Genomic DNA, 20878 nt, shown 5'->3' on the forward strand with positions numbered 1-20878 from the left:
GGTAGGCAAATTGCACATCCCAGGGCATGGCCAGTCCCAAACTGAACCATATGGCATTGTGACTGCCTCTACTAGGGGACAAACTATACAGACCTCACCATGAGACAGCTGACAGGAAAACTGGCCCATACAATATTCATTAGCATAAATTACCTGTTAAATACAGCAGATCTAATACTGTAGTTCCTCAATGTCATCAATGAAATTGTCACTAAAACAGGTCCATCAGATAGCAGTTCGAGCAAAAAAAAAATCCTGTCTGAAAATACCTTTATAAAAATTACTCAATTTTCCTCTCAATATAGCTTGTTTTCTGCTTGTGTTTGAACGACTCCTTCTCTAGTTGCCATGCAAAGTTCCTAGATATAACTTACTACAGTGCTGCTACAATACTGTGTTGCTACGTTATGTTTGTTTTGTTCACTCCCATTTGCTAAACATTTATGGCGACATAAATTCAAAAGTTCAGTTACCTTGTTAATGGGTTTCCACTAAAGTCTGCTACTTGGAGAGCTTTACAGTTAGAAATGCTCTCTGGAATTTCCATGATGTCTATATGAGGGATGAAAATAAATACATGTTAGATACATCTTGATCAACACACACTGTCCATTTATATTTTCCAACGGGGCTATGCATTTGGGTGAGTTTAAAAAAAAAAAATTATATCACCCGAGTAGCCCCGGTTTAATTTTATTTTTGGCAGTGAAGCATCTAGTGTTCAGCGAAATAACATCACAATGTGAAATACAGGTAGCATAGTCAAATAATTATCATCCAATCACAACCGTTACTCTCTTGCAGGAATTCCACTGACGGTCCGTATGTACCCAAACGTAGCTGCTGCTCATGTTGGTATCTGTACTGGCGCAAAAGCCATGACAGGGAGAAATAGTGGAGTGGTAACAAGCGTGCAAGCAGTTGCTCCCAACGCTACTTGGGTACACCGCAGCATCCACCGAGAAGCTCTTGCTGCCAAGGGAATGCCTGACAGATGACCATGTAATGCTTTTACAACATACAAAAGTGTGCTGGTTATCAAGGGGCAAAGTATTGACATGTTTTTTTTGTATAGAGACCAGTTTAAAGTTCTCTGTACTGACTATAATTTTCAATTGTCTGACCACTTGCGTGATGACGAGTTTCTCACACGACTGGCATCTGGGTGATGTTTTTTCTCACCTGAATGATCTGAATCTAGGATTACAGGGACTCTCCACAACTATATTCAATGTGCGGGACAGAATTGAGGCTATGATTGAGAAGTTGGAGCTCTTCTCTGTCTGCATTAACTTCATCGGGGTAGGGGGCAGTATTTTGACGTCCGGATGAAAAGCGTGCCCGTAGTAAACTGCCTGCTACTCAGGCCCAGAAGGTAGGATAAGGTAGGACTCTGAAGTCTCTAAACCTGTTTGAATGATGTCTGTGAGTATAACAGAACTCATATAGCAGGCAAAAACCTGAGAAAAAATCCAACCAGGAAGTGTGGAAATCTGAGGTTTGTAGTTTTTCAAGTGATTGCCTATCTAATACACAGTGTCAATGGGGTCATTTTGCACTTCCTAAGGCTTCCACTAGATGTCAACAGTCTTTAGAACGTTGTTTCATGCTTCTACTGTGAATGGGGAGAGAATAAGAGCATATGGAGTCAAATGACTGAGAAAATGACATGAGCTCAATCTCGCGTGCTCCCGTGAGAGTTAGGTGTGTTCCTTTTCATTTCTGAAGACAAAGGAATCGTCCGGTTGTAATATTATGGAAGAAACATTCTAAAGATTAATTCTATACATCGTTTGACATGTTTCTACGAACTGTAATATAACTTTTTGGACTTTTCGTTTGAACTAACTGCACGAGCACAGTGCATTTGGATTACTCCACTGAACGCACGAACAAAATGGAGGTATTTGGACATAAAGATGAACTTTATCGAACAAAACGAACATTTATTCTGGAACTGGGATTCCTGGGAGTGCATTCCGATGAATATCATCAAAGGTAAGTGAATATTTATAATGTTATTTGTGACTTCTGTTGACTCCAAAATGACGGGTATCTGTATGGCTTCTTTTGGTGTCTGAGCGCTGTACTCAGATTATTGCAAAGTTTGCTTTCGCCGTAAAGCTTTTTTGAAATCTGACACAGCGGTTGCATTAAGGAGAAGTGTATCTATAATTATTTGAATAACAGTTGTACATTTTATCAACGTTTATGATGAGTATTTCTGTAAATTGATGTGCTCATTCACCGGAAGTTTTGGGAGGCAAAACATTTCTGGACATTACACGCCAATGTAAAAATTGGGCTTTTGGATATAAATATGAACTTTATTGAGCAAAACATACATGTATTGTGTAACATGAAGTCCTATGAGTGCCATCTGATGAAGATCAAAGGTTAGTGATTAATTTTAGCTGTATTTATGGTTTTTGTGATGCCTCTTCTTGCTTGGAAAACGGCTGTGTGGTTTTTCTTGTCTAGGCGCTGTCCTAACATAATCTAATGTTATGCTTTCGCCGTAAAGCCTTTTTGAAATCAGACAGTGTGGTTGGATTAACGAGAAGTGTATCTTTAAAATGGGATATAATAAGACGCTATCGTCCCACATACCCCAGAGAGGTTAACAAGGACAACACACAGGTCTTTCCATCACTGTATGATTTTTTTGGTGTGCAAATGAACTCAAGCTTACGGACAATGTCAAATGTGATACAGCCCGAAACGGATGACACAAACAAATGGATTCGTTATCCCTTTCATGCCCTGCCTCCAGTCCACTTACCAATATCTGAACAAGAGAGCCTCATCGATATTGCAACAAGCGGTTCTGTGAAAATTGAATTTAAAATCAGAAGCCACTGCCAGATTTCTGGATTGAGCTGCACTCAGAGTATCCTGCCTTGGCAAATCGCGCTATTCAGACACTGATGCCCTTTGCAACCATGTACCTATGTGAGAGTGAATTCTCGGCCCTCACTAGCATGAAAAGTAAATACAGGCACAGACTGTGTGTGGAAATTATTTAAGACTGAGACTCTCTCCAATACAACCCAACATTGCAGAGTTATGAGCATCCTTTCAAGCACACCCTTCTCATTAACCTGTGGTGAGTTATTCGCACTAATTTGAAGAACAAATAAGGTTTTATATGCAAGATGGTTAAATACAGAGCAAAAGTATTGATTAGTATTAGTATTTGTGCCCTGGTCCTATAAGAGCTCTTTGTCACTTCCCACGAGCCAGGTTGTGACAAACTCACACTCATTCTTATGTTTAATAAATGTATTGTATAGTGTGTGTGTGTGTGGCAGGCTTACAATGATGGCAAAACACATTTGAGAGTGCGCTGACCCTGGTGCTAGAGGGGGTACGCAGCTGGAGGTTGAATGTTCAAAGGCGTACGGAACTATAAAAAGTTTGGGAACCACTGGTATAGAGAAACAATATAAATAAACATTGGACATAAAATGAAGACAAGTTTTGTTAGCCAGGCCTAAGCTTTCTTGACCAAACTATAAAACCATTAAAACCTGTTGGGGATAGGGGGCAGTATTGAGAATTTTGAAAAAAATATGTGCCCATTTTTAACTGCCTCCTACACCAACTCAGAAGCTAGAATATGCATATTATTGTTCAGGTTTGGATAGAAAACACTCTGAATTTTCTAAAACTGTTTGAATGGTGTCTGTAAGTATAACAGAACTCATATGGCAGTCAAAACCCTGAGACAAATTCTGACAGGATACCTGGATGTGGATACCTGGATGTGTTGAATTACCTTTAAGCCTATGCCATTGAAACACACAGGGGCTTATTAATTGTTGAGCACTTCCTATGGCTTCCACTAGATGTCACCAGTCTTTACAAAGTTGTTTGAGTCTTCTACTGTGAGAACTGTACGAACAAGAGCCTTGGAACGGTGGTGGCCGACAAGACTCTGGCGCGCGAGTTCATGTTGGGTACTCTCGTTCCAATACGTTTTAAAAGAGAATGCAATCGTCCGCCTTGAATATTATTCATGTTCTGGTTGAAAAAGGCCCTAATGATTTATGCTATACAACGTTTGACATGTTTGAACGAACGTAAATATTTTTTCTCCCCTCTTTCATGAAGAGAAGTCCGGCGGGCTTAGATCATGTGCTAATAACACAGAGCTTTTTGGACATAAATTATGAGCTTTTTCGAACAAAACGACATTTGTTATGGACCTGGGATTCCTGGAAGTGACATCTGATGAAGAGAATCAAAGGTAATGGATTATTTACATAGTATTTTCGATCTCTCCAACATGGCGGTTAGTCTGTATCGCAAAGCGTATTTTTCTGGGCGCAGTGCTCAGATTATTGCAAAGTGTGATTTCCCAGTAAGGCTATTTTTAAATCTGGCAATCCGGTTGCGTTCAAGAGATGTAATTCTATAATTCTTTGAATGACAATATAATATTTTACCAATGTTTTCGAATAGTAATTATTTAATTTGTTGTGCTGATTTGACTGGCGGTATTGGAGGGAAAAGATTTCCTCAACATCAACGCCATAGTAAAACGCTGTTTTTGGATATAAATATGAACTTGATAGAACTAAAAATGCATGTATTGTCTAACAATGTCCTAGGAGTGTCATCTGATGGAGATTGTCAAAGGTTAGTGCATAATTTTAGCTGGTTTTCTGCTTTTGGTGACGCGTGTCTTTGCATTGACAAAACATTACACACAGCTATTTTCAATGTACTGTCCTAACATAATCTAACTTTATGCTTTCGCCGTAAAGCCTTTTTGAAATCGGACAACGTGGTTAGATTAAGGAGATGTTTATCTTTCAAAGGGTGTAAGATAGTTGTATGTTTGAGAAATTTGAATTATGACATTTAATTGTTTTCAAATTTGGCGCTCTTGATATTTCACCTGTTGTTGATAGGGTGTACCAGGGGTGGGACGCTTGCGTCCCACATAGCCCAGAGAGGTTAACTATGACGTCCCTCAATCAAGATTTCAAAATAGTTCAGAAAGTCCATCCAACTAGACATTACACTTAACTTCTTTGGGATAGGGGGCGGTATTTTGACGTCCGGATGAAAAGTGTGCCCAAAGTAAACTGCCTGCTACTCAGGCTCAGAAGCTAGGATATGCATATAATTGGTAGATTTGGATAGAAAACACTAACGTTTCTAAAACTGTTAAAATAATGTCTGAGTATAACAACTGAAATGGCAGGCGAAACCCAGAGGACAAACCATTAAAAAATTGTTGTTTTTTTTTAAATCAGCATACCACTGATTTCAATGCCTGGCACTTTTATAATAGGGTGAAATCGTCCCCGATTGCAGTTCCTAGGGCTTCCACTAGATGTCAACAGTCTTTAGAAAGAGTTTCAGGCTGTTTTTTGGAAAAATGAGGGAGAAGTTGTAGTTTTTCTAAGTGGCTCCCATTTTGGCTGTAGTGTTTCCAAGCGCATGGCCGAGAGAGCGCGTTCTTTTTGTTTATCTCCGGTAAAGACAATAACGATTCTCCGTCTTAAATTTTATCGTTTATTTGCGTATTAGGGTACATTAGGATTGATTATAAACGTTGATTGACTTGTTTTGATAAGTTTATTGGTAACGTTTGGGATTCATTTTGTATGCATTTTGAAGGAGGGAAACCGAGTGGATTATTGACTGAAGCGCGCCAGCAAAACTGAGTTTTTATGGATATAAAGGACATTATCGAACAAAAGGACCATTTGTAATGTAACTGGGACATTTGAGTGCCAACAGAAGAAGATCTTCAAAGGTAAGGCATATATAATATATCGCTATTTCTGACTTTCGTGTCGCAACTCCCTGGTTGAAAATGATTTGTTATGCATTTGTGTGCTGGACGCTGTCCTCAGATAATCGCATGGTTTGCTTTCGCCGTAAAGCCTTTTTGAAATCTGACACCTTGGCTGGATTAACAAGTTAAGCTTGATTTTGATGTATTGCACTTGTGATTTTATGAAAGTTTAATATTTATAATAATTTTATTTGAATTTGGCACTCTGACATTTCACCGGATGTTGGCCAGGTGGGATGCTACCGTCCCACGTATCCATAAGAAGTTAAAGCTACTGATCCAGACAATGTAAACAGATAGACATAAAACATACATAAAGGAGAACTGTCTATTTAAAATAATTTGAATCGCCACTAAATTATCATGGTTGTTGCGCCAAACATGGAGTGTTGCATGTGATTTGGTCCTGCTGGGAAGCATTCTGGATTTGGTCCTGCTGGGAAGCTCTGTGATGGCAGCTTTCTTTGAGGAATGTTAACCCTTTTAGTTCAGACGTTATGAGAGAAACCACACCATTATGGCTCTGAGAAAATGCTTGAGGTGTACAGTGAAAGCGAGAGGATGGATAGTGCTGAGCATGACTGGTGGTTTGAGCTACTTCTATTGCTTGTCTAGCATTACTCGCTGCATTTTCTAACATATAGGCCTATCATAGTAATAACATCTTATAACCAAGGTCTAGGTTTCTTCCTAGGTTCCTGCCTTTCTAGGGAGTTTTTCCTAGCCACCGTGCTTCTACATCCGCATTGCTTGCTGTTTGTGGTTTTAGGCTGGGTTTCTGTATAGCATTTTGTGACATCTGCTGATGTAAAAAGGGCTTTATAAATACATTTGATTGATTGTTATCAAAATATCAGCAGTTTTAAAATATTTATTCATTCATAGCACCAGTGGTTGAATCATTGTGAGTTTATTTGGTGGGGTTGAAGATCCTTCCAACAGTGTTTAGACCAGTGGTTCTCTCTTCTCACCATTACGAGAGACATCAAGTTCTACCAGCTGCATGAAGTTTGCTATTTCTGGAGGAAGTCTTTGGATCTCGTTGTCACTCAGGCCCAGCTTTCGTAGCTTTAGCAGCTGAAAAAATGGCTGAAAAAGACACACACATATTAGACTAGCTGTATAGTTCACATGGACATAGTAAAGCATTCAGTGTGAACAAATGAGATAACATATGGTTTTCAATTGCCTACTGTTTGTCCCATCCTGAAAATGTGATGGAACAGTAACATTGATAAAACAAAACACTTTCCAGAAACCTATGAACCCAATTAAAAAGGGGCAATCTGCAGTTGCTACTGTACATCCATTTTTGAGCTTATACAATTAATGATGTACCACTTGATTCTTGAAAAATATAACTGTCGTCTTTTTATTGGTTTATTCGTACTGCCATTAGCTTTTGCCGAAGCAGCAGCTATTATTCCTAGGGTGCACACAAAACCTAAAACACAACAAGTAGACAAGAACAGTCAATCAGAATGCAAAATATAAGCTTGTTTAACTCAAATGTTTGTAAACAAAGAACATTTAAACAAACACTATATAACCTCAAAATATGGTTAAAACCATAATTTGATATCATGGATGGTCAGTCCTTGCGTCCATACCTCTGTCTTTTAATTTGAGAGTGGTTACATTTCTCCAGCCCCATCCCTCAACTTTTTACCAAAACGGGGGCAGGGAAATGCTTTGTTATTGTTTCAACTGCTGATTGCCACTTTAAAAGTGACTAACCAGGTTTCCATCCAACCATTTCATGTGGATGAATTACCTGACGCATGAAAAAAAAATCACAACTGGGTTGATGGAAACAGGAAATGTCAGTACAATTTTTTAAATGTCGATAGATAATTTGTTTGTTGTTATCCCACTACGACTTGGGAAAGCATGCAGTTTATAAGGCTACAAAAATGCAATAAGTTAAGATCAAATTCACAGGGTGGTGAAAGCGCACGGTGATGAGCTTGATGCTCCTTTCCAATAAATATCGAGGGTTTTGTTCTGGTGACATGATGATCGATGCTTGGCTGCCGTTTAACCAACAAAAAGAATCTCGCTCTTATCCGTAACAACCTCATCATGTAGGCTATCTGTAAGCTATTTTTTTTAGCGCACGTGCCAAGACCAGAGTGGGCACATTTGCTATAAAAACAGAGTAGAGTTGAAAATGTGATGGAAACCCATTTAACTTTTTATTTTTTATTATTCAGTATATGGGAATTTAACTGCAAAAGTTATTTCTATGTGCACTACGTCCTCATACATAGACTTATCTACAACAAGTCAGTTCGATTGAAAAATGTCTGGTGGGTAAATGCGCATAGTTTTTACATTATTTGCATTAAAATCTGTCGCCAACTGGATGGACACCTAGCTACTGTTAAACATATGTAATAACAGGCTAACTGAAAGACCATACTTGACCACAATCAACTCACTAAATAAGTTTTAACCAGCAAAAAGTTAAGCAATTAGGCCTAAGAGTGGTAGTCAGTGGTCTGGCAAATATTGTTCAGTTCCTACCCAGTTCTCTGATGTAATCAACTAGCCTATTGTTTTATCTGGATGATGACCTACTTGGATGCTGCCTTATCCTGACACCATCTCTGTTTCATAAATATTAACATTAACCCCAAAAGACCTGTTTCAAAAACATACTGCATTTTCAAGAACACTATGGTTGTGTTGACACAGCCACCCTAAAAACCCAAATCAGATTTTATTTCTATATCTAGGCCTAATCTTTTTTTTCGGACTGTCCACACTCAGTTTTACATTAACCATATCAGAGTTGCAGATTCACACTGGTGTAGCCTCTGATTATTGTTTGATTTGATTGTATAAAATACCAATTAGTGAAAAAATTATCAGAATTTGGCTGCTTGTGTAAAGGTGGTATATATTGGATGGGTATCAGATATGCAAATAATTGGCAAAAGATCTGAATTAGGCTGTGTTTACAGAGGCAGCCCAATTGTGAGATTTTGCACAAGTATGGGAAAAGGAGCTGTGATTGGTCAAAAGACCAATTAGTGGAAAAAGATCCGAATTGGGCTGCCTGTGTAAATGTAGCCAATGTCCTGCACATTGACCCTAGGAGTAGAGACCTATAGTGAGACTAACAGAAGTCGTGAGGGAATAGCCCTCCACTTTAATTGAATATGAATAATAAGCTAAAGCATAACAGGTATAAAAAAAAAAAATCTCTATTGAAGTAGGCCTATTTTAAGGACAAGTAGCTTACTTTGATTGCAAACACAATGCAATCAGTGATGATGGTGAACTGGACTCCAATTTGCATTTTCAAGAGCACACTCAATCTAGGCTTCCATATCTTACATTCATTTAAATGAAAATGTAGCCTAGACCTTTTACCGGTAAGTAAACTTCCAGAAATGTTCAAGGTTTTACAACTTCAGGACAGAAATCGAGTTAGCCTGTGTGTTAGGCTATTTAGCCTAGTGATTCTTAGGTGCTATGAACTCAAAAAGGTAATAAGGAGTCATTCAAATCCATCAATGTTTTGATCATCCTTTACCATTGATATAACTTTCATAACTATTGCAGGCTGTCTTTATGACAAAGGCCTGCCCATCTTCGCGTAAAGGAAAGTCGATCAATACTGGAACTTTCTAGGCCTACAGCTTCAACACCAACTGCATATTATGTTTGAATGGTAGCCAGGCTGTGATTTGGCCTACTCATAATAATAATCAAATGGAGGTGACAATGACATGCTAAAATGTAAACTAGAGAATGAAATAGGCCTACATGTGCCTTTCTTGTTGACTGTGTTTGTGCGGTTACCTGAAAAATATTACATTGTGGTTTCCTGTTCACAATAACACATTCTGCTATGTCAACAACAAACCTAGCCTAATGATAACTGAACTGTAAACTGGTATTCTTGGGAAGGAGGCACAGACACACACACACACCCGGACAATACAACCTTGGCCTAGCCTATCTGATGTGGATAAAACCTACACTGGTTTCATAGAATGTTTGTCCTGGCATGAAACTCATGGTTTCAATGATCCTTTGGCCAGACAGAGGAGCACACAAGCCTCTATTGTGTTCATTATAGACTAGGCCTATTCCAATGTCCTGACAAGACAGGTCAATCAGCTGCTCCAGAATACAATGTCAGCTAGCCTAACCTGCTCTTCCTGTTACCGTTATTCATCCCCAGAGCACACCCAAAACAAGGAACCCATCAAGAGGTCTGCGCAGGACAGATTTCTTCATCCCGCTGCCGCCCACAACAGCAGCTTTTCATACCGTACCCGCCCGCTCCTGCTGGCTTTCTGTCCGACCGCTTCCCCCCAGTCCCACATATTTTAGGCGAATGTGACAACTCACTTGCCAGCCATGGTGCCAGCTATTTTGCACCCTATAGGCAACATCAAAATGCACACACATAACTGAAGAAATATGAAATGACCTGCGATTCTCACGTGGCCCATTATATTAAGTTATCGGTATAGTCTATATCAGCCAATAGGCTAGAAAGTTTGAAGAAAGCAGAGTTGGACAGACAGCGGACACTAGCACTTTCTCTTGAGCTACGTTTTGCAGACAAATATGGGTGAGTCATATTTACTTACAGGCAATGTAGTAAACTATAGCCTAATCATATTTAGGAAGTTATTATTTTCTTGGAAAGATAACTGCGCCGTGCTTATCCGCCCCATGCCTACTCTATTTAATTGAGACCACACGCACCTGATATCGCGCGTATTTGCTACTGAACTTGACGCAACAAGTATTTTTATTTTACCTTTAACTAGGCATGTCAGTTAAGAACAAATTCTTATTTTCAAGTTCTTATTTGCCTAGGAACAGTGGGCTAACTGCCTTGTTCAGGAGCAGAATGGCAGATTTTAACCTTGTCAGCTCGGGGATTCGATCTTGCAACCTTTCGGTTGGAAAAGGTGCAACTATCGTTCACTCAACATGGTAGCCTATGCGCACGTTGCGCCTTTTCACCATTTTTTGATTGTACCTCGACTAGGGTTGGGCGGTATCCAGATTTTCATATCCTCATTCCGTCCTTCTATCACACCGGGATTACTGGCTTAGTACACAAGGGGGCGCCAAAACCCCCCACAAAAAAAGCCCATTGGGCATTTATTACCAGAATGCTAAATAAATTTGCACAAGTAATAGCGAATTTCCATTGAGTCTGCTAGCAAGAAAAATGCTAACGTACACGCAAACGAAAATAAACTAATTGCAAAGACAGGGAATCCAGCTCAAAGTTATACATACAGTGCATTTGGGAAAGTATTCAGACCCCTTGACTCCTTATAAAATGGATTCAAGTGTTTTTTCCCCCTCATCAAGCTAAACACAATACCCAATAATGACATAGCAAAAACAAGGTTATCGAAATGTTTGCAAATGTATAAAAACAAAAAAAACTGATATTTAATTAACGTAAGTATTCAGACCCTTTACTCAGTACTTTGTTGAAGCACCTTCGGCAGCAATTACAGCCTCGAGCCTTCTTGGGATTGACGCTACAAGCTTGGCACACCTGTATTTGGGGAGTTTCTACCATTCTTCTCTGCAGATCCTCTCAACCTCTGTCAGGTTGGATGGGGAGCATCACTGCACAACTATTTTCAGGTCTCTCCAGAGATGTTTGATCGGCTTCAAATCCGGGCTGTGGCTAGGCCACTCAAGGACATTCAGCGGCTTGTCCCGAAGCCACTCCTGCATTGTCTTTGCTGTATGCTTAAGGTCGTTGTCCTGTTAGAAGGTGAACCTTCACCCCTGTCTGAGGTCCTGAGTGCTCTGGAGCAGGTTTTCATCAAGGATCTCTGTACTTTGCTCTGATCATCTTTGCCTTGATCCTGACAAGTCTTCCAGTCCACGCCGCTCAAAAACATCCCAGCAGCATGATGCTGCCAGATCAAATCACATTTCTTTGGTCACATACAAGTGTTTTGCAGATGTTATTGCAGGTGTAGCGAAACGCTTGCGCTTCTAGTTCCAACAGTGCATAAATTTCACAACAAATACCAAGTCAAAGGAATTAAGAATATATATATATATATATATATATATATATATATATATATATATATATATATATATATATATATATATATATATATATATATATATATATATGATGGACGAGCAATGTCAGAGCGACATAGATTAAGAGTAGATAGTAGAGAATACAGCATATACATATGAGATGAGTAATGCAAGATATGTAAACATTATTCAAGTGACTATAGTTCCATTTATTAAAGTGGCCAATGATTTCAAGTCTGTATGTAAGCAGCAGCCTCTCTGTGCAAGTGATGTCTATTTAACAGTCTGATGGCCTTGAGATAGAAGCTGTTGTTCAGTCTCTCGGTCCCAGCTTTGATGCACCTGTACTGACCTAACCTGCTAGATGATAGCGGGGTGAAAGGCTGTGGCTCGGGTGGTTGTTGTCCTTGATTATCTTTTTGGCCTTCCTGTGACATCGGGTGCTGTAGGTGTCCTGGAGGGCAGGTAGTTTGACTACGCACCACCCTCTGGAGAGCCCGGCGGTTGTGGGCGGTGCAGTTGCCGTACCAGGCGGTGAAACAGAATGCTCTCAATTGTGCATCTGTAACAATTTGCAAGATTTTAAGGTGACAAGCCAAATTATTCAGCCTCCTGAAGATGAAGCCTCTTTACCACACTGTCTGTGTTGGTGGACCATTTCAGTTTGTCCATGATGTGTATGCCGAGGAACTTTAAACATTCCACCTTCTCCACTGCTGTCAAATCTATGTGGACAGGGTGGTGCTCTCACTGCTGTTTCCTGAAGTCGACGATCATCTCCTTTGTTTTGTTGACGTTGTGTGAGGTTATTTTCCTGACACCACACTCCCAGTGCCCTCACCTCCTCCCTGTAGGCTGTCTCGTCGCTGTTGGTAATCAAGCCTACTACTGTTGCGTTGTCTGCAAACTTGATGATGATTGAGTTGGAGGCATGCATGGCCACGCAGTCATGGGTGAACAGGAAGTACAGGAAGGGGCTAAGCACGCACCCTTGTGGGGCCCCAGTGTTGGGGATTAGTGAAGTGGAGATGTTGTTTCCTACCTTCACCACCTGGGGCAGCCCATCAGGAAGTCCAGGACCAAATTGTACAGGGCGGGGTTCAGACACAGGGCCTCGAGCTTAATGATGAGCTTGGAGGGTACTATGGTGTTGAATGCTGAGCTATAGTCAATGAACAACATTCTTACAATAGTATTCCTCTTGTCCAGATGGGGTAGGGCAGTGTGCAGCGTGATTGCATCATCTGTGGACCTATTGGGGCAGTAAGCAAATTGAAATAGGTCTAGGGTGCAGTGATATGATCCTTGACTAGTCTCTCAATGCACTTCATGATGACAGAAGTGAGTGCTACGGGGCGGTAGTCATTTAGTTCAGTTATCTTTGCCTTCTTGGGTACAGGAACAATGGTGGCCATCTTGAAGCATGTGGAGACAGCAGATAAGGGATAGGGAGAGACTGAACATGTCCATAAAACAAACCTGCCAGTTGGTCTGCGCATGCTCTGATGATGCTGCTTAGGACGGCAGCCTTTCGAGGGTTAACACGTTTAAATGCCTTACATCGGCCACGGAGAAGGAGAGCCCACAGTCCTTGGTAGCTGGCCGCGTTGGTGGCACTGTGTTATCCTCAAAGCGGAAAAATAACATGTTTAGCTTGTCCAAAAGCAAGACGTCGGTGTCCGCGACGTGGCTGGTTTGCCTTTTGTAGTCCTTGATTGTCTGTAGACCCTGCCACATTCGTCTCGTGTCTGAGCCGTTGAATTGCAACTCCGCATTGTCTTTATACTGACCATTTGCCTGTTTGATTGCCTTGCGGAGGGAATGACTACTCTGTTTGTATTCTGCCATATTCCCAGTCACCTCAACATAGTTAAATGTGGTTCGCGCTTTCAGGTTTGCGCGAATGCTGCCATCAACAGTTGAAGCCGGAAGTTTACATACACTTAAGATGGAGTCATTAAAACTCGTTTTCAACCACTCCACAAATTTCTTGCCAAAAGTATCGTTTTTTAACAAGTCGGTTAGGACATCTACTTGGTGCATGACAAGTAATTTTTCCAACAATTGTTTACAGACAAATTATTTCACTTATAATTCACTGTATCACAATTCCAGTGGGTCAGAAGTTTACATGCACTAAGTTGACTGTGCCTTTATACAGCTTGGAAAATTCCAGAAAATTGATGTCATGGTTTTAGAAGCTTCTGATAGACTAATTGACATCATTTGAGTCATTTGGAGGTGTACCTGTGGATGTATTTCAAGGCCTACCTTCAAACTCAGTGCCTCTTTGCTTGACATCATGAGAAAATCTAAAGAAAATCAGCCATGATCTCAAGACATTGTAGACCTCCACAAGTCCGGTTCATCCTTGGGAGCAATTTCCAAATGCCTGAAGGTACCACATTCATCTGTACAAACAATAGTATGCAAGTATAAACACCATGGGGCCACGCAGCAGTCATACCGCTCAGGAAGGAGATGCGTTCTGTCTCCTAGAGATGAACGTACTTTGTGCGAAAAGTGCAAATCAATCCCAGAACAACAGCAAAAGACCTTGTGAAGATGCTAGAGGAAACATGTACAAAAGTATCTATATCCACAGTAAAACAAGTCCAATATCGACATAACCTGAAAGGCCACTCAGCAAGGAAGAAGCCACTGCTCCAAAACCACCATAAAAAAAGCTAGACTACGGTTTGCAACTGCACATGAGGACAAAGATCGTACTTTTTGGAGAAATGTCCTCTGGTCTGATGAAACAAAAATAGAACTGTTCGGCCATAATGATCATCGTTATGTTTGGAGGAAAAAGGGGGAGGCTGAAGAACACCATCCCAACCGTGAAGCACGGGGGTGGCAGCACCATGTTGTGGGGGTGCTTTGCTGCAGGAGGGACTGGTGCACTTCACAAAATAGATGGCATCATGAGGATGGAAAATTATGTGGATACATTGAAGCAACATCTCAAGACATCAGTTAAGAAGTTAAAGCTTGGTCGCAAATGGGTCTTCTAAATGGACAATGACCCCAAGCATACTTCCAAAGTTGTGGCTAAATGGCTCAAGGACAACAAAGTCAAGGTATTGGAGTGGCCATCACAAAGCCCTGACCTCAATCCTATAGAAAATTTGTGGGCAGAACTGAAAAAGCGTGTGCGAGCAAGGAGGCCTACAAACCTGACTCAGTTACACCAGCTATGTCAGGAGGAATGGGCCAAACGTCACCCAACTTATTGTGGGAAGCTTGTGGAAGGCTACCTGAAACTTTTGACCCAAGTTAAACAAGTTAAAGGCAATGCTACCAAATACTAATTGAGTGTATGTAAACTTCTGACCCACTGGGAATATGATGAAATAAAAGCTGAAATAAATCATTATCTCTGTTATTATTCTGACATTTCACATTATTAAAATAAAGTAGTAAGACTAACTGACCTAACAAGGAATTTTTACTAGGATTAAATGTCAGGAATTGTGAAAAACTGAGTTAAATGTCTTTGGCTAAGGTGCATGTAAACTTCTGACTTCAACTTAATCCACGGTTTCTGGTTACGGTAGGTTGCAATAGTCACAGTGGGTACAACATCTCCTATACACTTCTTGATAAACTCAGTAACGGTCTCTGTATATACACATCGATATTATTCTCTGAAGCTACCCGGAACATATCCCAGCCCGCGTGATCAAAAACAATCTTGAAGTGTGGATTCTGATTGGTCAGACCAGCGTTGAATAGTCCTTTGCACGGGTACATCCTGTTTGAGTTTCTGCCTATAGGAAGGGAGGAGCAAAATGGAGTCATGGTCAGATTTGCAAAAAGGAGGGCGGGGGAGGGCCTTGTATGCATCCTGGAAGTTGGAATAACAATGGTCAACAGTGTTTTTCCAGGCGGGTACTACAGTCAATAAGGTGACAGAATTTAGGTAGCCTTTTCCTCAAATACACTTTGTTAAAAGTCCCCAGCTAAAATAAGTGCAGCCACAGGATATATGGTTTCCAGTTTGCATGAAGTCCAGTGAAGTTCCTTGAGGGTAGAGGTGGAATCAGCTTGAGGAGAGCCACCACCATTCTTCCCCGTAGGGATGGTGCCAGGTTTCCTCCAGACGTGACGCTTGGCATTCATACCAAAGATTTCAAACTCTTTCATCAGACCAGGTCATTTTGTTTCTCATGGTCAGAGTCCTTTAGGAGCCTTTCGGCAAACTCCAAACTGATTGCCATGTGCCTTTTACTGAGGAGTGGCTTCTGTCTGGCCACTACCGTGAAGGTCTGATTGGTGGAGTGCTGCAGAGATGGTTGTCCTTCTGGAAGGTTCTCCCATCTCCACAGAGGAACTCTGGAGCTCTGTCAGAGTGACCATTGGGTTCTTGGTCACCTCCCTGACCAAGGCCCTTCTCCTCCTATTGCTCAGTTTGGCTGGGTGGCCAGCTCTAGGTAGAGTCTTGGTGGTTCCAAACTTCATCCAATTAAGAAATGATGGAGGCCACTGTGTTCTTGGGGACCTTCAATGCTGCAGACATTTTTTGGTACCGTTCCACAGATCTGTGCCTCAACACAACCCTGTCTCGGAGCTCTACGGACAATTCCTTCAACCTCATGGCTTGGTTTTTGCTCTGACATGCAACGTCAACTGTGGGACCGTATATAAACAGGTGTGTGCCTTTCCAAATCATGTCCAATCAATTGAATTTACCACAGGTGGTCTCCAATCAAGTTGTAGAAACATCTCAAGGATGATCAATGGAAACAGGATGCACCTGAGCTCAATTGAGTCTCATAGCAAAGGGTCTGAATACTTACGTAAATAAGGTATATAAACTCAGCCAAAAAAAGAAACGTCCTCTACCTGTCAACTGTGTTTATTTTCAGCAAACTTAACATGTGTAAATATTTGTATGAACATAATGTCTCAGTTGTTGAATCTTAACTGAACAAGTTCCACAGACATGTGACTAACAGAAATGGAATAATATGTCCCTGAACAAAGGGGTGGGGGGTGGGGGCGGAGTCAATCACCACCTTCCGGAGACACCTGAAACCCCACCTCTTTAAGGAATACCTGGGATAGGATAAAGTAATCCTTCTAACCCCCCTCCCCCCAAAAGATTTAGATGCACTATTGTAAAGTGGTTGTTCCACTGGATATCATAAGGTGAATGCACCAATTTGTAAGTCGCTCTGGATAAGAGCGTCTGCTAAATGACTTAAATGTAATGTAAATGTAAATAACAGTCAGTATCTGGTGTGGCCACCAGCTGCATTAAGTACTGCAGTGCATCTCCTCCTCATGGACTGCACCAGATTTGCCAGTTCTTGCTGTGAGATGTTACCCCACTCTTCCACCAAAGCAACTGCAAGTTCCCTGACATTTCTGGGGGGAATGGCCTTAGCCCTCACCCTCCGATCCAACAGGTCCCAGACGTGCTCAATGGGATTGAGATCTGGGCTCTTCACTGGCCATGGCAGAACACTGACATTCCTGTCTTGCAGGAATTCACGCACAGAACGAGCAGTATGGCTGGTGGCATTGTCATGCTGGAAGAGCCTGCAGGAAGGGTACCACATGAGGGAGGAGGACGTCTACCCTGTAACGCACAGCATTGAGATTGCCTGCAATGACAAACTCAGTCCGATGATGCTGGGACACACCGCCCCAGACCATGACGGACCCTCCACCTCCAAATCTATCCCGCTCCAGAGTACAGGCCTCAGTGTAACGCACATTCCTTCGACGATGAACGCGAATCTGACCATCACCCCTAATGAGACAAAACCGCAACTCATCAGTGAAGAGCACTTTGCCAGTCCTGTCTGGTCCAGCGACGGTGGCTTTGTGCATACGTTGTTGCCGGTGATGTCTGGTGAGGACTTACAACAGGCCTACAAGCCCTCAGTCCAGCCTCTCTCAGCCTATTGCGGACAGTCTAAGCACTGATGGAGGGATTGTGCTTCCTGGTGTAACTCGGGCAGTTGTTGTTGCCATCCTGTACCTGTCCCGCAGCTGTGATGTTCGGATGTACCGATCCTGTGCAGGTGTTGTTACACGTGGTCTGCCACTGCGAGGACGATCAGCTGTCCGTCCTGTCTCCCTGTAGCGCTGTCTTAGGTGACTCACAGTACAGACATTGCAAATTATTGCCCTGGCCACATCTGCCGTCCTCATGCCTCCTTGCCTTTCACACAGATGAGCAGAGACCCTGGGCATCTATCTTTTGGTGTTTTTCAGAGTCAGTAGAAAGGCCTCTTTAGTGTCCTAAGTTTTAATAACTGTGTCCTTAATTGCCTACCGTCTTAAGCTGTTAGCGTCTTAACGACCGGTCCACAGGTGCATGTTTATTGTTTATGGTTCATTGAACAAGTATGGGAAGCAGTGTTTAAACCCTTTACAATGAAGATCTGTGAAGTTATTTGGATTTTTACGAATTATCTTTGAAAAGACAGGGTCCTGAAAAGGCGACGTTTCTTTTTTTGCTGAGTTATTATTTTTTTTTAAATACAGTTGAAAAAAATTCTAAAACCCTGGTTTCGCTTTGTCATTATGGGGTATTGTGTGTAGATTGCTGAGGAAAATGTGTTTTAGAATAAGGCTGTAACGTAACAATGTGGAAAAAGTCAAAGTGCCAATTCTTTCTGAAGGCACTGTAGGTAGTCACTACCAAATGTCATTTTGGGGTGAGTTTGGACATTTACAAGCGAATGTGAACGAGAAGCATTGTGCAAATTAACAAAGTTTGACGCTTGTCTGAAGGAAGAACAGTACTATATACACACGGTCTGCGTGGAGTCGGAGTCACTATGGGCAACGGGCCTGCCTGCTCTCCGAAGATAGAGGAGGAGCAGACGGGCCTAGAACTGAGAGGAGAGGAGCAAACATGCAAGGGAATCAAGCTGCAGTGGCAGCTGTACAGATTACTCATCCAACGGGCGTTGACTTCTCAAACATGTCAAAAAGCTCACAATATGACGCCCCGTGAGCTTATTAATTCAGCCACTTAATTAGATAAATTTAACTTGCTAGTTAAGGGTCGCTCTAAAGCAGAATTATTCCTTTTTCATGCTTAAGAAATATCATGTTGCGTTTTTTAAACGCAGATCTAAAATGCTTCTTATTTTAATTTAATCTCAGCATCAAACTCATTTTGTGCTTCAGTTGCACTTCTCCACTCAGATGAGAATTCACAAATGGGCATTCTATCAAAAGACAGCACTCTGACTGGTGTAGCTACTTTTCTCAGTGTAGCCAGCCTAGTAACATGCCAGATTGACTTTAAGCAAAACATTAAGAAAAGTAGCTGGTTACATTATTTTTATGATAAACATTAGAAATATAATGGCCATGCATCGTTCTTTGCAACAACAAAAAATACCTTGCTTTTTCATTGTGAGCTTATTTACTGTTGAAAATGAAGCTATTTTCTTCCGACTGTGTTGCACTAATGTATTTCCTGTGAAGGAAAACTATAGTTGCACATCCCTGATCACTGCAAAAAGACACTGTTGACTTTCAATTTAAAACACAACCCGTCAATACACAGCTGGACTCACCTGCTCCCGCTTTCTCCCTTTGTACTATTTACAAACAAACATGTAACTGGCTCAACTGTTCTGGAGAACTACGGTAAGCTTCATAGTGTAAAATAATGTTACAGGTGAAAATGAAGAACGCCATCTGATTTATCTAATGTATTGCACAAGTAGCTACAAATATAAAAATGCATTGGAAATTTAAAATAAACAAAATTGTTTAAACGGTATTGAAAAACCATCCCGTGGCTATTTCCAAATACCCTGGTATACCACCCAAGCCTAACCTCGACAGCAGGGATGTGACAAATTAATAGTTTTTCTTCATGTTTAAACTGCCAAATTTACAATGCAGATGGTTTACATTGCGCATCCAGCAGAGGGAGAAAATTGTATAATTTATGCTGCTGCTGCTCTTGAGTTTCACGAGAGTGGTGCATGTAGCTTGTTGTTATCGTCCAATCACGAGTCAAACCAGCACTTGGCTTCAGTCATAGAGCCTCTGTGTGGTTATTAGGAGATATCTAGGCTAATTAAAGAAAGAGAATTAAAATGGCAGAACTAAAAGTTAAATGAGAAGGACACCAAAAGCCAACAGGTAGGCAGCTACTTAATAATTTGAATGGGGTGGTTGTTAGGTCCCGTGTGGCTCAGTTGGTAGAGCATGGTGTTTGCAACGCCAGGGTTGTGGGTTCGATTCCCACGGGGGACAAGTACGGAGAAAAAAAATTATGAAATGTATGCATTCACTACTGTAAGTCGCTCTGGATAAGAGCGTCTGCTAAATGACTAAAATGTAAACAAAATGTAAAATGTTATTGTCTGTAGGGTGCGGGAAGGGGAGAAAGCACACACATAAAAGTTATGTAGTCTCAACTAGCTTCTCTCAATTTGATGCAGTCAAGACAGGTACTACATAATCAGATAAATAACTAGCAATAATTTAGTGTACCAGCGCAAGTCAAGTTCGCTGCCATATCTCCCCCTCCCTGCTCACATCTTCATTCGCATTTAAGCTGCTTCAAGCCGGTTAATAAAGTAGCTAAAATTTCATTTTTTCCTCCTCTTACTATTATTACAGCATTGTTGTGTTATTTGTTATATGATGTTTGGGACCTGTTAGTGGTAGTTTTGTGACAACTGCAGTGATTAAAATTGTATATCAACATTTTTTTTTAAAGGGGGTTCGTTAGGGATTTTTTTTTTACGTTAAGGATCCCAATTACGTTTAAACGTTCTAACGTTTACTGTAGGCACACTTGATCTTGCACGTCCAACTAGGAGAAGAGAGGAACGCTACCTCACTTGAAGCAGCAAAATATGAGTGTGTGTGAACAAAGCAACAAACATTTTAATACAGTAGGTAGGCTAACATATACAAAGCAGAAACAATCATTTCCAAATAATCTGCGGGACAAAAAAAAAATGTATATCATCCCAAAGTTGTCTGTGTGACCGCAAGCTCCCGCCCGCAGCATGAAAAATATCA

The 20878-nt window shown here is 41.2% G+C and overlaps 1 protein-coding gene across 1 annotated transcript in view; it reads right to left on the reverse strand.

Moving 5' to 3' along the window:
* LOC115153435 (leucine-rich repeat-containing protein 1-like) overlaps positions 1 to 20878 on the reverse strand; it is a 69759-nt gene that overhangs the window by 32756 nt on the left and 16125 nt on the right. Inside the window, exons 2-3 of the mRNA XM_029698875.1 lie at positions 6784 to 6901; positions 474 to 552 (exon numbers count right to left, since the gene is read on the reverse strand). Coding sequence (XP_029554735.1) covers positions 474 to 552; positions 6784 to 6901 — 197 coding nt within the window. The remainder of the gene's footprint in view (positions 1 to 473; positions 553 to 6783; positions 6902 to 20878) is intronic.

Source organism: Salmo trutta, chromosome 18, assembly GCF_901001165.1.
Source record: "Salmo trutta chromosome 18, fSalTru1.1, whole genome shotgun sequence".
Classification (NCBI taxonomy): Eukaryota; Metazoa; Chordata; class Actinopteri; order Salmoniformes; family Salmonidae; genus Salmo; species Salmo trutta.